This window comes from Benincasa hispida, chromosome 9 (genome assembly GCF_027475165.1).
Source record: "Benincasa hispida cultivar pf3 chromosome 9, pf3_genome.v1.1, whole genome shotgun sequence".
NCBI lineage: Eukaryota > Viridiplantae > Streptophyta > Magnoliopsida > Cucurbitales > Cucurbitaceae > Benincasa > Benincasa hispida.
This window is the reverse complement of record NC_143486.1, coordinates 81,960,408-81,979,129: the sequence shown is the minus strand read 5'-3', so window position 1 is coordinate 81,979,129 and position 18,722 is coordinate 81,960,408. Positions and strand designations below refer to the sequence as shown.

Here is an 18,722-nt window from a genome sequence, read left to right as displayed (position 1 = left end):
AAGGACTGAAAGTTTAACTTTCGAAAGGACTTTACTAAATTCTGGAACATTGCATGATTTATTTCAAAAAGAAAATTTCTACCGGGGTGACAAAAGATTTATCCTTGCACAAAATTTTCTTTATTGCTATTTTTTTTACCTTGCGCTGATTCGAGTACCTTGCCTTTGTTTTGGCTTGCCCCCACGGGTGTCATGCGGACATTCATCTATGAGCAATGCACTCTTCTCAGACTAAACTCATACCAATTTGTCATTGGAGTTGCGGGATTTATGCATTGATCCTGGTAACTTACTTTCGTTTTAGCTTGCCCCCACGTGTGTCATGTGGACATCTAACTACGGGTAATTGCCTTTCACAACTTAACTCTTATCAACATGGGTTTCCCCTTTGTATTGACAGTGGAATTGTTATTCTCAATTTTTTTTGATAGAACCGAAAATAGCAAGGTCGAAAATAAATACCACACCCCCAAATTTAGAATGCGGCAATGTCCCCATTGCCAAAAGATTAGAATGCGTTGTAAAGAGAGTTTGAAAGAAAGCTAGCAAACCCCTAACTTCCAGAAATATTTTATGAGGTGACTATCTTAAGATTAAGTTGACTCTAATATATACGAAAGAAATAGAAGCATATTTTTCATCATTGAAATCTTACTTGGCAAAGAAATAGAATGTGGTAAACTCTTATTAAATGATTGCGGTAATCAAGAAGGATATGGTGATAAAACTTCGAAAAGCGAAATGCAATGTGATAGCGCAAAATTTGAAATAAAGATAAGGAAAAGTACACCCCCAAATTTTGCGTTGTCGCCTGCATTGTGTTGACGCATCCATCCTTGCGGCGATCTTTCTTCTGTAGGTTGCGGTGATGGAATAAGATGAATGCTTCTTCGCATAATATCGCCGCAATCCAGCGCCTCGATCATTGTAAGAAAAACAAAGAGAGGGTCAAATTATTTTAAACAAAAGAAAAATCGTTAACGCAAATAAATAAATAAATTTATTTATTTATTTTGATAGAAATAGTATTGAAAAATGAAAAGATAACTGAAAGATAGTGAAGATTTTGAGTAGTGGAGAAAAGAGTTGAAGACTTGAAGTTTTCCAAAACTTGCGTCCCTGAGAAATTGCGATCATGTAACAACGCAGGGACCACCTACTTCCTTCTTTATTCAAAGTTTCTTAGTTCCATGGAGTCGACTTGGCGATGCCAGTCTTCTCCATGGTATACCTTTACTCGCAACCCATTGACTTTGAATATGTTGGTACCGTCGTCATTTAATTCCACCGCGCCATACGGAAGTACTTGTCGAATTATGAACGGTCTGGACCAATGAGACTTTAGCTTTCCCAGGAAGAGTCGCAGACGTGAATTGAAAAGCAAGACCTTCTGCCCGACTTTGAGGTTCTTGCCGTATATGCGTTGATCATGCGCTCCTTATAAATTTTCTCATTTTCATATGCGTTGTTCCTCCATTCTTCTAGCTCGACCAATTGCATTTTTTGCGCTTCCCCTGCTTCTTTTAAATCGAAATTTAGTTTCTTGACCGCCCACAATGCTTTATATTCTAGCTCCAAGGGTAAGTGACACGTTTTGTCGAATACCAACGCATAGGGGGACATTCCTATAGGTGTTTTAAATACGGTCCGGTATGCCCATAACGCATCATCAAGCTTCATTGTCCAATCCTTTCGCGAAGGTTTGACTACCTTTTCAAGTATCAATTTAATTTCCCAATTGGACACTTCAGCTTGACCATTTGTTTGTGGATGGTATGCGGTGGCCACTTTGTCGAGGATATTGTACTTGCGCAGCAGTTGCTTTATATTGTGGTTGAAAAAGTGTGATCATTCATCCCTTATGATAACACGGGGAGTGCCAAAATGCGTGAAAATATTTTTCTTCAGGAACTGAGAGACTACTGCCGCATCACTTGCGGCGCATGCAACTGCTTCTACCCACTTGGAGACATAGTCAACGACTAATAAAATATATTTCTTACCGTTTGAAGGAGGAAATGGTCCCATGAAATCAATCCCCCATACGTTGAATAATTCCAGCTCCAGGATAGTATTCATCGGCATTACGTTCTTCCATGAAATGTCGCCAGTGCGTTGACACCGATCACACTTCATTGCGTAGTTAGCAGCATCTTTGAATAATGAAGGCCAAAAGAATCCACTTTGCAAAACTTTGGCTACAGTATGTTGTTTTTCAAAGTGCCTTCCATAAGGTGAATCATGGCACTGTGACAATATGCGTTGTTGAGCAGCACCTGGTACGCATAATCGAATGATTTGGTCTGCACCTCTTTTATACAGATTCGGCTCATCCCAATAGTAGTGTCTGCTACTTCAGGGAAGGAGTGAATTCCATCTTGTGTAGCTGAGTTCCCAGCTCCCAAATCAGACGAATCTCCAAAGTGGTAAGTTTGAGTCAGTGACCTGGCCACTCTTACCCATGCAAATCAAATGACCACCCTCAATGGCAGGAGTTCACAACTCACGCAGGATTGAGGTCATCTATGGTCATCTAAAGTCTCTGTTATGAACGGTGTTATATAACGAGACGTCAACACTTCGTGGTCAGGTCTTATACAAACTCTCTGTATAGGAAGCCCCCGCTCACATGTCCCCTACACGAATGATCAGGATCAGACCATCTATGACAAGTCATAACACTTGTGATCATTCCACAAAGCGGGCTGCATCCGTAGCATTACCAGGATAAGGTTTCCCTCTTATATCCATATACTACAGACCATTTTGGTTATCACTTAAGACATGATCCATTTGTATGTCACCACATACATTCTTAAGTTACATCCAGATAACCAGGAATTTTAAGTTTATTGGTTTATGGTAAAGCAAATAAAAGAAACAACTTAGCAAAATCAAGAAGTGAAGTAAAATATCATATATTATACATCAGAAGCATTTGTACAAACTGTTTACAAACTACAGGACACAAGACTTTAGGGCATCAACCCCAACAGGGGTGCTATTTATAGGCGTCCAAAACTCTTCCCAGCTTGACACCTCCAGCTTGTTTGCATGTCTAAGTGCCTTCTTCTCATACTACCAACGCCAACCCTTGCCACATTAGCACTGAAGTGTCCTCACCACCTTTAAGTAACGCATCTTCTTCAATTTGCATGTCTTCACATGCAGCCACCACACCTTGCAAGAAGTCCAAGATATCCCTTAGTTAGCCACATGTCCGGATGAGTTAGCAACTCAACTTGCTCTCCAAGTTTTCCTTGTCATTACAAACATCCCCCTTCATGGCCGTATGCTTGCTTAAACGCATGGCTTAGCCATCGCATCACCTCCCATGCACCACACTAACCTCAATATCATCGCATACCCTTTCTTGGCCACACATCCATCCTTTCGCACGACTTACCCTTGGCTTATGAATCCACCAAGACCAACACATAGCCTTGTCGCATGGCCTTCTAATGCGACCAACTAACCTCAAATAGCTTTGCCATATGCCTTTCCCCTTAACCATCAACACATATCAAGGCTTACTCAACGCATGACTGGGGCTCTTCAACGCATAACTAGGCTCGGCCATCACACTTAACCTTGAATGGTTTTGCCCAACTATTCCATGCGTCCAACATGTCTTTCATGCCCCCGCCTAGTCATATGCGTCCAACTAGCTTCTCAAGGAAAATGCATACTCCAAATGACTGCATTCTCCTTCCCATGCTTAGCCTCATGGTTGGCGCATATTTCATAGGCCAACGTATAACATCCTCATTGCATGGTCCTATAGGCCTTGGCATCACATGAGCATCGCACAATCTTGTCAATGCACATCGCATGCCTCACTGCATGTCTAGCGTCTTACGCTCATCGCCTTGCACCCAGCCTTGCCCGCGATCGAGCGTTTCCTTACTCGCACCTAGCTCTTACTCGATGCACGATGGTCTTTCCTCGATGCATGATCTGACCTTTACTCGATGCACGATTTGACCTTTACTCGATGCACGATGGAAAACTCGATGCCTGATCCCTTCCTCACTGCATACTCGATCATGCATGACTTTTACTCGATGATCACCTGATGCTTACTCGATGATTACCTAGTGTTTACTTGATGCTTACCTTAGTTTACTCGATGCTTACCTAGTGCTTACTCGATGCTTGGCCCTTCGACGCCTAGGCTACTTCCACGCCTGGCCACCATTAAATGGCTCTTAGCTACTATACTTAGATAATTTTCCTCTTCTAAAGCATAGTTTAGCAAAACTTTTCCCTTAAAGCTTGCACCTTAAGCTACTTTCCTATTCCTTTATCCATTTCCCTATAATTCCACTTTGACCCAAATATTTAACCCCTCTTTTTTACTAATCTCAACAATAAACATATTAAGTAAGGAAAGTAGGGTTTGGATTTCACACCGTGAGATCTACACTCGGCCTCGAGGCACCATGGGTGGCATTTGGGTTGGTCAATAACAAGGTAAATAGAAAGAGTGTTTATAGTAAGTGGGTACGGGATGTGTGACAGCACATCCCTCGGTCTCTCTCATTAAGTTAAATAAAGTTTTATGCATCGCCTCGTGGCATCGTGGGTGTCCCTCTAAAGGATGGCAGAATTTCTTGACGCTTTATTCAATCTCCAAAAATGGATAGGGTTGCTTTAGTTTCATGTCCCAATCGGTTTTTCCCTACGGTTCATTGGGGCAGAATTCTAAAACCTAAAATGTGGGGTTACACTTACAAGAATTGTTAAGGATGTTAAAAAATTCTGGATTGAACAATGGTGATTGTTAGTTACAGTGACAAGGTGTTGTTTTCTGTTTAATGGTTGAGAATGTCTCATTTTAGTGAAAGGGCACTTGATCACCCTACGTTGACTTTTGTCTTGCCTCATTGAAACATCATTGAAAATAGATGTAACTTAGGGTACATTAACTATTTTGCTAAAAATCTAATTGGTTTCTTAACTAGTTTTTTCCTGAGGGGAATGTTCGGACAACCGTCGCACAGCTTAGGTAGACGTCTGAAACACATCTTCAATGCCCGTATACAAGAAGGGGCATCTGTTCGAGAACATGTTGTCAACATGATGGTTCACTTCAATGTGGCGGAGATGAATGGGTCGAGAACATGTTCTCAACATGATCTTCCAACCTATTTATAGAGGCTTCCCATAGGTCTTACATTGACTTAAGCCCAAATATTGGACTTGGATTAAAGTTGGGCATGGGCCCAATCTTGGCCTGAATATTCACCATGGGTTTGAATTGGGTTGGGCTTGGTGACTTTAATTACTTGACTCGATCCCAATTATAATCTTCACAAAGAACTTAGGCTTTCATTGTGATGACTTGGCAATTTGTGATTCGCCGAAATTCTCATTCAACAACCACATTATTGTTAGAAAAAGTTTTCACACGACCCTATTTTTGTCTTTTTTTTATAAAAGAAAACTATATTATTTGTGGAATCAGCCTTATTTCCTTTATCTATCTCAACTCTTCATTATCTCTCCTAAGTCCTAACCCTTCAAATTCCTCCACCTCTCTCAAATCTTTTGGTATAAATAACTCACTTCCTTCGTTCATTCATACTCACAAAGTCACAATAACAAGCTAAGAGGTGACAAATAAATCACATATTTTTCTTTTCCTAATTTTCATTTTTGTCGTACATATATTTTTTTAGATATGTTTGTATATTTTCTTTTTTTTTTCATAGAGATGTAGAGGAGAAATGTAAGATTGAAACATTAGAAGTAATTTCTTAAATTTTTTCTTTGTTGTCCCACTTATATTTTTATTATAGATGTGTTCGTGTATGATTTTTCTTATTTTATTTTCTAATAATGGAATGAATATTGGAATCATCCACAACTTAGTACTTTTTCAACTACAACAATAAAAAGATGTCTTATTTAAACGTAGACAAGAGTTTCGTTGTTGAATGGTTTATTGATGACCATCATCCATGAATGAAGAACTTCTCATGGGACTTTTTATGTAATTTATTTTAAAATTAACTAAAATATATTGTGTATCCTTATATTTATTTTTAAAAAAAGTTATATGAACAAATTTAACATGGGTAAGTAATTTGTTCAATTTTGTAATTAGTTGATGTATATTTTAGACAAATGTTGGAAGCCACATTGAGGTAAAGTTTTTCTATATGTTATATAAATAATAAAAATAACAATATTGACAAATTATTTTTTTATATTAAATCTAAAGAACTAAAATATTCGCCCACCATCTGAAATATTTAATAAAGAAACCAAATAAAACCTTTTGTAAGGTCAAATAACAACAATAAAATGCTTTATATGTTTATGGATAAAAATAAAATAAATACAATAATTTAGATACCAAAATAATATGAATATGGTTCAATCAACTATGAGAGGAACTTCCTTTTTGTTTTAAAAAATATGTTTTAGTTTTGCCATACATATCGAGGGGAGGAACAAATTATTCGATAGGAGATAAAAGATACCTAAAAAAAAATCTAATATATATGTATATCAAGCTCTCTTATAGATATTTAAAGTTTATTCATGCTAGAAAATTTTAATTTATAATATAAAGAGTTTGAAAACTAATTAAAATGTTTTGTCCCTTAATTTCTAAAAATTTGTGATTTTATTTTTAATTATAATTAATAATAGAATTTTAAAAAAAGTATTACAATTCTCTCTCCTACAACTAATTACTATATATATATATCAACAACTATCTTATATGTATCAACAACTACCGTTTGTTTCTTTCTTTTTATTTTGAAGTTTAAGTTTACCTTTTTTCCCCTCCATGTTTGTATATTGTATTTATTATCTTCCATTTTCTTTTATATATTTTTGTTAGAATGATCTATCTAACATAATTTTTTTTTCCAACTCTAAAATGATATAGAAAGAGTTCTTAATCTACTTTTCTCATAACATTCCATTATTTTAGCCTTTTTTTTTTTTTTAAATGCTTCTTCAACTATCTTTACCTAAATTTTCAAGGATGAATCTAGCAAACAAAAATATAATATCGAGAAGATGTAGAAATATCATGTGCATCATGTGTGGTAAAGACTAGTACAATAAAGAGAGAACAAAAACGATAAACCTAAACATTGGAAATATTGGAACCCATTAAATTTTTAGCTTATAATCATACCTAATGGTTAACAATATAATTAACATTTTTTATTAAATACTAAATTGAAATATATATATATATTAGGAAGGAAAAAAATACATAATTCAAATAATATAAATTAAGAAGTAAAAAATAAAACTAAAGAGTTACACACTCAAATTAATTGGATCGATAAAAAAAGAATATAATAATAAAAGCAAAGTTCAAGTTTCAAAATTGAAACTTGAACTTTGCCCTTATAATTTTTTTTTTCTCTTTTGTAAAAAGATAAGATTTTTTTTTTTTAAAACAAATGATAAAGAATAGGGTTGGTTGTACGAATAATAATTAGACCCCAAATAATAAAATATGTAGAATAAAGATAAACATATTAGGGATATGACATAAAATTAGTGTCAGATATCACTGATAGCAGCTATTAGTGATAACTATATAGGTGATAGGTCTTAAAAGACCATGTTCTTAACATTACTTCCCTCGATTTTATGTTGGTTGCTTAATATGTCAATTTTATAGGTAAAATAGTCCTGGGAGCAATTAGGAGTCATTACAAGAAGTTTGGACTAAAAAGGATAAAGAAAAACCAAGAAATCAACAAAATTGAAGAGAATCAAAATAATTATCAAAATGGCATCATAAGCAGCGCCACAACCCTTCAAGGAGTGTTGAGCAACACTGGAAGACAGAATGCATCATATTGTTGCACAATAAAATAGCGTTGCAACGCTTCCAAGAGCACTGCAACGCTCCAGATATTGACAAAAATGACCACGCACGCGCCTTGCGCAACCCAGCGTCAGCCAAGCGTCTCGACCTTCACCCAACGCTTCTTGGATTTTTTATGATTTAGCGTTGCAACGCTAGCCTTAGCATCACGACGGTGCACCTATGAATAATAAAAACTTTTCTTTCGTTTTTAGCAAAGAGAGGTAGGATTTTTCTCATAGAGTCCAAAATGTCTCTCAACATCAGTTCATCTCCTTGGTAATTCTATTCCATTTAGATTAGATTTTCATTTCTTTCTTTGAATTGTAAACAATGTATTGAACTTCTTTATAGATTTGTCAACGAATTTGTGAAGTAATTTCTTCAATTTCATCTCTAGTTCAAGAATTCTTTGTACATTTCTTGAGTTTTCTACTTTTCTTTAACTCATTACAACCTGAATGTATATTTCTTTGAATCAATTTGTTCTAAAAGCATGTTTAGGGATCTTTATCTTTTGAGCATGTATAGCCAAGATTCTTGGTTTTGTTACAAACTTGTTTGAATATATTGCTTGAATGTGTTCATGTATAAGAATGTCTAACTAAAATCTACTAAGTTTCAATAGTTAATTGTGTATTTCATGGCTATTCCTAGAATACATTAATTGCTAGATTCAAAGATAATTTCAGTTAACTGAATATAGCTATCTTGACGATTAATTGACACAATTGAATTCTCGAACTTAATGCATATGTTTTCTATTCTATATGGACGCTATCGAACCCAATAGGATTAGAAGCATATATGTTGATTAGAGTTAGGTTTTCCAACTTTAATAAACATTTAGAACGTTTTCTTGATTAGATTTTTGCTTGCTATCCGCCATTTTAGAGGCCAGCTTAATCGAATCAAACACGTAGTTGTGTGCATAATTAGTTTGTTAAATTAATTCGTAAGAATCAACGATAGAAATTACAAAGAATGTCTAATTTGAACTAGAGATGAGATTGATCAATCCTTGTTTACATTTATCTCTCTCTCTTTTTTTTTTTTTTTTTTTTTTTTTTTTTTTTAATTTTCAAGTATGTTTCTTACTTTATCAAAACCCTCCATTTTTATCGCTTTTATTGTTGAATTTAGCTCAAGAAAAGACTAAACTTAAGCTTCCTTGTAGATTGACCATGTACTTGACGCTTATGCTACTTGTTAGTATAAGATGTAGGTTTTGGTGATTTATAAATATTTTTATTTCGGTTAGAGTGGAATTAATGACATCGATTCGAGACGAACAAAATGGCACTGTTGTCGGGGAAGCTAAGCCATTTAATCTATTGCTTAGTTAAATTCAACTTATAAACTTTAAAAACATCAAAAAAAAAATTTCTTTCTTTAAGTCACTTATTTTAATATGGTGGATATAAATATCTTTTATGCACTTCTTTTGAGACAAGCAGCTCAACGTAAAGAAGAACAAGAGGTAAGAGAAATAAAGGAACTTAAAAGCCAAGTTTTTTCAACTAACCTCTCTTGTTCAAGATTTGGATATTAGGCAAACACATATTTCGCTTGGTCCTATACACAAAAATTACCCTTCTTAGGAGATATCTAGCCAAACACCGATGTCGATACATGCCTCTTCCACCGATTCAGGTATTTCTCTGGAAGAATTAGTTAAGGAGCTTTCTAACAATTCTTGTGAGATCGTGCAAGAATCCTACTTCAGTCAACAAGAATCATCTAGTTTCCAACAAGATAGCTTCGATTTTGTAACTGGAGTTAAAACTGATTTTAGTAATTTGAGTAACCTCGCTGCTCAGATTACATAATCAATAAGGAGACTAAAAGAGTCTTGGAGTCAACAATCTTTTAGTCGTACCGAATCTTGCAGTGAAGTTGCTTGCATCAACCATAATGTTGAGCAGCTGGTTCCTCGGAGTATAGATCAAGGTAAAGGATTTTATTATGTGTGAATTTGCTAATACTTCTTTTCAGTATGTGCAGGAACCTATTGAGTCTCACATGGGGACTCAAACCCCCATGCACGTTGAGGTAAAGCCTGTTCCTTAACTTGCACATCCTGGGCTTATACTGGAAAGTCGTTCAGAGCCTTCAATTGTTTGTTACACCGAGATCAACACATTTGAGGAAATTTCCCGATCGACTGACAAAGAAGATATTTACTAGTCGTACCAAAAACAAGTCAGTAAGGTTGAGTATGAGTCACAACTTCATATCAAAGAGTCTCAAGTAATAGAATTTGAGATTACCAAACCTCGTTCTCTTCTTCCCTCTGGCATCTCATATATTTTTTATTACTGCTCATATTATCCTTACTAGTCAAGGTTTGTTGCTGAGTCTTTTCTTTGTTTCGACTCTTTTGGGTCATTTGAGTCTTTCGATTCTTTTTTTTTTTTTTTTTTTTTGTCAAAAAACAGAAAAAACAAATTCGACCTGTCTGGTTCTCATTAAAAGATGAGTACTCTTATAGCCCTTCCAAACTATATAGATTCATCTAAGAGAGGACCGGAGAAGTATGAAAATTTTTATGTACCTTGAGAAAAGCGAAAAAGACGCATTGCGTCGAGCAATCGATATTAAAAATTTACCCTTCCTAGAGGTAACCAGATGTGAAAAATAAAACAACTTTTATTTGCTTTTCTTTATTTGTTTTCTAGGACTAGAATTTTTAGACTAACTTCTTTGTGTATAGCTTTTCCTTTGTTTTGCTTTGTTTTTCTTCTCTTTTCTTTTTTATAGGAACAACCAAAATGAAAGAAAAACAACATTTTGAAGCATGAAAATTCTACCACCACCCATTGCACAAAAACCAGAGGAGTTTTCTGTTCCCTTTTATCTTTTTGTCTTCATGCTTATATTTATATTTTAAAAGAATGAGGACAATATTTAATTTTTAAATTGGGAGTAGGAAACATTGCATGTTTTTGACATGACATTCTCTAATGCATTTCGATGACATATCTTTGATTCTTTGCATATACCACATTTCTTGATATTCCATGATCTCATGACATTTTTAAATGACTCATTTTTGCTTTAAATGCATAATTGTATAAATGCATGTTTATACATTCAAGAATCCCATTCACTTTGTTTTTTATATATCATTTGATTTTTACAATTTCTTGATTCTTATCAATGAAACTTTGAAGGCGCATACTTTCAAGTAAAGATACAAATAAAACTTTAGATTTCTTAAAATTTTCTAACAAAATTTTGAAACCAATTTTTCAAAAGAGAAAAAATTCTTTTTCTCTAATTTCATAAAAAGTCAAATACTTAACTTTTTAGATTTATTTAGAATCTTAAAACTTTTAGAAACGTCATATCTACTTAATTTTCTTTGTAACCCCGATAGGACAACCTTTGGTCTAAGAATAACCAACTTATTTTAGAAGCAAATCTAGACAAAAAGGATAAAAAGGGCCTTCTAAATATATATAGAGATGTCCACGGGGCTGGGCGGAGTCGGGATGCCATTCTCCATCCCCATCCCCGCTCCCCACTCCCCATTTCATTCTCCATCCTCGTGAAATTCCCCACGGGGATCGGAACGGAGATTTCCCGTGGGGAATTTCACGAGGATGGAGAATGAAATGGGGAGTGGGGAGCGGGGAGCGGGGATGGGGATGGAGAATGGCATCCCGACTCCGCCCAGCCCCGTGGACATCTCTATATATATTTAGAAGGGGAAATCTCGCAGGGATTGGGTTCCCGCGGAGAATTTTTCTCGTTGCTTTTTTTTTTTTTAAAAAAAAAGTCAATTAATTTAAATCACTAACGTGAGCAAATTTTAATTAAATAGTTAACTTTATCACTAAATTATTTATTATGGGTAGTTTTACATGACAATTTGAATTTAAAAATAAATTATTCAAAATTTGGCATAAAAAAACTAATTAATTTTTTAGTAGAAAGAAATAAATATAAATCATATTTTATTCAGATATATAATCTAAATTTAAATATATTCATTATCTTTTCCAATAAATAATCAAATATGAAATTTAAATGTGATATTTATATAATAATAATAATAACACAACATTAGATAACTATACTAAATAAATAGGTAGAAGCTAATCGGGACGGGGAACGGGGCGGGAGCGAGGACCGGAGCGGGGATGGGGAATGCATTCCCCGTCCCCATTTAGCTCATGAATTTTTTTTTCTCTCACTCCCTCCCTCATTCCCTACCTAATCAAGGAATCCCGACAGGGTTCTGTCCCCGTGGGGAAATTGGCATCTCTCTATATATAGTATAAAATAATAATAATAATAATAATTAAGCAAGCTTGCAAAATAACATAACTTTCACTAATGTGTGTGTGCATGGATAGAGGTGAAAAGAGCTACCTCCATCTACTAGTTTTGGCCTTTAAATAAACTAAAACTTAGTAATCCTTTCTTTTATGATTTTACAAGAAAAATACCCTTTACTTTTCGAAAATAAGTTTCAACTTTTTTATTAGCAAAATTTTAAATTTCTAAATGCCTATTTGTATCATTACTTCTTTGTTTGTTGAAAAGAGAGATGAGAATCGAATTTTTGTGTAAGTCAAAAGAAAACATGTAAACATTTTTTTTAAACAAATGATAAAGAATAGGGTTGGTTGCACAAATAATAATTAGACCCAAAATAATAAAAGATGTAGAACAAGAATAAACATACTAGGGATATGACACAAAATTAGCATCAGATATCACTAATAGCAGCTATCGGTGATAGTTATATAGGTAAATGACTAAAAAGCCCACACGTAGCCTACCATTTCGTGCTTCTTCTTCCAGTCTTCTCAAATTTAAAATTATCACTGATAACAACCATCAATGATAACAACTAATAGCAGTTATCAGTGATAGCCACCGATAGATACTATTAATTGTTTTCATTGATAACTACTATCAGTGATAGCTTTCAATTTGAGAAATATTAATACGACCTTAAAATAATAATACTTAAAATATCACCTTTCAATTTGCTATCAATTTTTAATAGCAATCATTGAGACACTTAAATCAAGTGGAATCAAACTTGAAATATTAACATTAAGGCTATCAATGAATATCAATGATAGACTTTTATCAAAAGTTATCAACTTTTAAAACAACGTAACTTCCCCAGCCTGTCAGTTGAATATCCCTGGCATGATCATGTATTCTCCCCAGGTATTCTCCGCGAATAACCCACAACGACTGACGTGGAAATAATCTCAGCACCCTATAACCTGCCGAATGTGCACATGTCGACAATTCTTGCTAGACATGCTTGGGTACGCTGACAATCCCAGCCAGATACCCTGACAATCCCAGCCAAGTGTCCACAAAGCATGCTAACAATATCCTGGGTACAAATCTAGTTTCCAAATGCAATTACACACGCATTATGACGACGACACAACAACAATCAAGTTCAGAAAAACACATTTCCCGATCATGCCAATAATTCAAATATAACCTATATATATAATCACATATATACATAGAAATCAAACATACAAACAGTAGAATAACCACTCACAGTTCCTCCTCATCTGTTCCTCAGGAATTTTCTTAGGCAGCTCCTTGCCCCGTTTCCTTAGATTCTTCCTCTTTCCAAGAAATTCCAAATTAAACCATCATTCCTCCAATAATCCCAAATTATTCACAAATAACCTTAAAAATTAGAATAACCAGCTTACCCACTTTAAGATAACCAAAAATAGGCTGAGCTTCTCCAACACATCTTTTTGGAGGTTATTTTGAGAAGTTGAGGGGCACTGGGTAGCATGTGGGTGTGCCTTGCTAGAGGAAAAATAGGCATGTGGGTGTGCCTTGCTAGATGCGCATACGGACGGACGCACATTAGCACGCATGGACGCATCTCAGTGCACGCTTGCGTGCGCCGCATCGCCCAGCGTTGCCTGTGCGAGAGCTATCACCCATCAATGCGCCTGCTGCCCAGTGCCCCTCAACTTGTCAAAATAACCTCCAAAAAGCTGTTTTGGAGAAGCTCAACCTATTTTTGGTTATCTTAAAGTGGGTAAGCTAGTTATTCTAATTTTTAAGGTTATTTGTGAATAATTTGGGATTATTGGAAGAATGATGCTTTAATTTGGAAATTCTTGGAAAGAAGAAGAATCCAAGGAAACGAGGCAAAGAACTGCCTAAGAAAATTCCTGAGGAACAGAGCAGGAGGAACTGTGAGTGGTTATTCTACTGTTTGTATGTTTTATTTCTATGTATATATGTGATTATATATATAGGTTATATGGCATGATCGGGAAATGTGTTTTGTTTGAACTTGATTGTTGTTGTGTCATTGTCATAATACCTAAGTCATATCACTGATATACGAATTAATAGCTATGGCTATCATTGATAGCTTCAATTAGTGGCTATCACCGATAACTTTTAGCAGTGACTATCAATGATAAACTTTCATCATATAGAATTGACTTTTATATCATTGACATCATCGATATATGGATATCACCCAAATTTTATCACTAATATCACTAATATCACTTATATCGTAGTTATCGATGATAGCTTCTATCATTGATAACATATTATCAGAGACAACTTCTGTCATTCTTTTTACCTATAAAATAACATGTCATCGTTGATAGCTTCTATAATTGATAACATGCTATTAGTCATAACTTCTAGGCATTCCACTTACACTTTAGGGACAATTACAAATATAGACATTAGACCCCAGTTGCAAATATAGACATTAGACCCAAAATATTAACAGATATAACATAATGTAAAAAAAAAATGTAAATATGACCAAATTTAAATAGTCTAAAGTGATAGACCATATTATTGATAGGAGTCTATCAGTGATAGACTGGTAGGAGTCTATAAACGATAGAAGTCTGTCGCTGATAAACTTATCTATATTTGCAATTTTTTAAAATGATGTTATACACTTGGTTATTATTCCTAACAATGCTACCAATTGCAATTTCCCTACATTTTAGTTCAAGATTCAACTTTATTAACCAAATTCACTAATTTGGCTATCAATGATAGACTTTTATAAGTGGCTATTAACTGTGAAAAAAATCATCAAAGATTAATCTATCAATGATAGAAAAATATTAGTGGCTGTCACCGATAGACTTTCATTAGTGACTATCAATTTTGAAATATTCACGCTCAAAACTATCACTGACTATTATTGAGAAACTTTTATGATGATTATCAATAATAGACTTTTATCACTAATAGATTTCTACAACTGATATCTGCCTAAATTCGATATCACTAATAAATGAATATGATTGATATCTATCTAAATTCTATCGCTAATATCACTAATAATTGATATTATCAATACACAAATATTTTGGTACACAAATATTTTAATTTGTGCTTTTCATTTTGGATCATCTATGCTATTTTTCAAGTTATTTCTAATAAACATCATACTCTTAAAGTCCTATAAAAAGGGGAAAAAAACTATTGGTCGATTTGATATCGTTTGCATTTCTCATTTTTTGAGAAATAAACTATTTTAATAATTGTTCTCATTTTTTATTTCAAACTTTTAAAAGTGTTTCTAGAAATGGTGCAAATTTGTGGACTACAAAAATAGTTTCTTTCAAATCTATTTTCATTTACTATTTATATTTAATGTTTCGTTATAATAATCAAATTTGATAATTGACTTGTTAGTGTTAAGTCACTTATGAGGGTGGTTGCAAGTGTTGGTTACGGAACTCAACCTCATAATTCTTATGAAAAAAAAAACAAATATCAGATAAAGGAAAAAAAACTAAAAAAAAGAGGGAGAGAAGAAGTAAAAATTGGAGAAAGGGAGGAAGAAGAAAACCGAAGAAAGGAAAAAAATTTTAAAAAAAAGAATGAAACAAAAATTGAAGAAAGAAAAGAAAATAAAAAAAATAAAAAGAAAGGAAGAAGCGAAAATAGGAGAAAGGAAAATAAAGAAAAGAAGCAAAAATTGAAGAAAAGAAAGAAAATTAAAAATTAAAAAAAAAAATAGGTGTGTAACAAGACAAGACAAAGAAGGATGACATTAGAAATTAGAAAAAATTCAAAGATTGACTAATCAACATTTTTATATTTGTAAATATTTTAAATAGGTGGTGTATTTTTAGATTTTTCTTCTTATTTTATTATCTATTACAAATATCCTTAATACAAGGATTGAGTGACAATGTCCTTTAAAAAACAATTAACAATGTACAATAATAAATTTGGATATACAAATTGAAAACAGAAAAGTTAATTAATTTCTTCGATAATAATATTTTTAGAAATTACTCTTTTTCTCTTTAAATAATAACAAAAATCCATATATTTAAAGTTTGCAAACCTGATTTGACGACAGGCCAAAAATCATTGGAGTCCAAATAATACAGGATATAAACGATGTAATGTGAGACATATAACAATACTAAACTAATGAGTAGATACAGATTTGAAGTAGAAAAAGAAACTGACGAGTGAAGTTGGAGAATAAAAGTTGATAGTTCCTGAGGTCTACAAAACGGAGGCTAACAAGATCGGTGGCATTTAATCCCTATACCCTATAACTTTCTCAACAAGACCCTATCTAGTAGAAATCTATTAGTTAATCTGCAGCCAATCCAAGCCAAGCCAAGCCATCCACCCAGCGGCGGATCCCTCAGAAGAAAGAAGTTCAGATATAAGCAGCAAATAAACCACCAGTATTAGGCAAAGTCATGTCAATACCAAAATCAATATAAGCTCCTTGGCGAAAAGATTGAAATAACGCAACAATCAACAAGTTCTTCAGTACTAAATGATTGTATGAAACAATATAAAGGACCGGACAGCAACCATACGCTCTTTATCACTCTTGTTGCGCAGGGAACTGGGTAGATCCACACTCAAGTCCAAAATCCCATTCCCTTACAATCCTCGATAAGCCCTTCATGGCCACCGTAATCTTCCTCTCTCACACTCACAAACTTATCACTGCGCTACTTCCTCCATTTCTTTTCAACTTTTTTAGCACAACAGATGAGAAGCGATGCTCACTCACTTTAGCTCGTCCATTTCTTATATGGTACTTTCAAAACCCAAGGCCAAGCAATTAGCCATATACAACCTTTTAGTTTGTTCTCCTGATAGACTAGTTAGTTATGTAAGTAACAAGGCCATACAGACATAGTTAGTTACCATATTCAACAATCATCAATTTGTCAAGCACACACTCAACGCATTTCCTATGAGTCAGAAACTCAAGCAGGAGAGAAGAAAGGAAGTAAAGGGCAGGTATAAACAGAAGAAGAAGCATAAGTTAAAGCATATGGGAGACCATATCCGACCAGATCAATCAATATCAACAAGAAAGATAACCAAAAAGGCAAATCTACTTGATATCTATCACGTCCATCGTTTTGTCTATAAAAGATTTCTACTTCCTATTCAGGCAGAAGTACTGTAGTGTAAGTAAGGTACATAATTAAAATGACAGAGAGCAGAGAACAATTACCAAACAGAAAAAAATACGAAAACGTCACTGCTTCTCCTCCCTTTCTCGGTTCCACTGTTCAATTCGGGCACGCCGCTCTTCGCTGCCTTCTCTCACAGTGACAGGGCTTCTGCTTCGTCTGGGGCTACCATGCCTTCTCCTTCCCCCATCCCTATCCTGACGCTCCTTGCTCCGTCCGTTTCCACGATAATCACGATCCCTGTAATCCCTCTCACGCCTATCGTGCTCTTTCCGGTTCCGCGGACTCAAACTTCTACTCCTGCTCCGGCTCCGTCTATATCCTCGGTACCTACCAAACAGCTTCCTCCTCAAATCCTTCCCAATCATCTTTACGTGCATAAAATTGCAATACCCCCCTCGATTACAATTATTCTCCTCGTACTGCCGGCATGTGGCTTCGCGGAAATCAGTCACCGGAGAAAAATCTGCGATAATGGGTCGACCTGAGTAGAACCGCCCTTGCAACGCTTGGAGTGCGGCAGCAGCCTGGTCCTCCTCCCTAAACTGAACGTAGACATTGCCAATCATGTGGTCGGCGAGATTATCGCATACGTTAAGGCTCTCGATCTCACCGAACTTACCAAGTTCCTCGTAAATGTCTTCATAGAAATCTTCAAAGTGTTCCTGAATCTTTCGGGGATCTATGGGCTGGCCCTGAGCGTCAACGCCGGGGGTGATCATGTCGGGGCGCTGGTACATGTTGGATAAGAGAAGAGTGGGGGAAATAGTAGGGCGGTTGTGGAGGCGAGAGCAGCGATCTCCATGACGACAGGCGCCGATCTTGAAATAGAAAGGGCAGTTGACACGGTCCTTCTCGGTGCCAAAGATTGAGGCCAAGTGCTCAGCCATTGTAGATCAGATGAAAAAGTTTTCAGCAACAATTCTCGACCCGATTGAAAGGGTTTCGACGGAAAAGAAGTGGAATTAAAACTAAAAATCAAAAGGAAAAACGGAACCGATAGCTCTATTACAGCTTGCAGGAGAAAGGTACAAGGGCGGAAAAAACCCTAAATTGGAGAAATGGATCCCAGATACGTAATTCGTAAATGGAGAGCTTCGAAAAGAAGAAATTTGTACAGATGACCCATATTTAGGGGCTCACTCGAAATCTAACCTCATTTTAAGAAACGTTCGAAATTTGACCTTTTTCTTGTATCAGCCACGTGTGAAAGTACTGTTTTAACCCAAAATACACGTGAAGTCAGACATAACCCAGATTTCTCGCTCTTTTCTCTCGTTTCTTCATCTCGTCCTCTCGTTCCTTCATCTTGTTCTATAATTCACATTGTTCTCCTTCATTTTTTCCTTGATTTTTTTTTCTTTTTTAATTCTTCCTACTGCTTCCTCTCGTTTCTTCCTCGTCAATTTTATAGTTTTTTCCTT

General features: G+C 35.1%; 1 protein-coding gene across 1 annotated transcript; it reads right to left on the bottom strand.

Annotated features, from left to right (window-relative positions):
- Nucleotides 1–17,199: 17,199 nt before the first annotated feature.
- On the bottom strand, nucleotides 17,200–18,497 carry LOC120087224 (splicing factor U2af small subunit B-like). Its single transcript, XM_039044136.2, has one exon. The coding sequence runs from the start codon at nucleotides 18,186–18,188 to the stop codon at nucleotides 17,364–17,366; it is 825 nt and encodes a 274-aa protein (XP_038900064.1). The 5' UTR covers nucleotides 18,189–18,497; the 3' UTR covers nucleotides 17,200–17,363.
- Nucleotides 18,498–18,722: the final 225 nt, after the last annotated feature.

Excerpts from the sequence above, each read along its gene's own strand:
- LOC120087224 (XM_039044136.2), bottom strand. The coding sequence starts at position 18,188 with ATGGCTGAGCACTTGGCCTCAATCTTTGGCACCGAGAAGGACCGTGTC.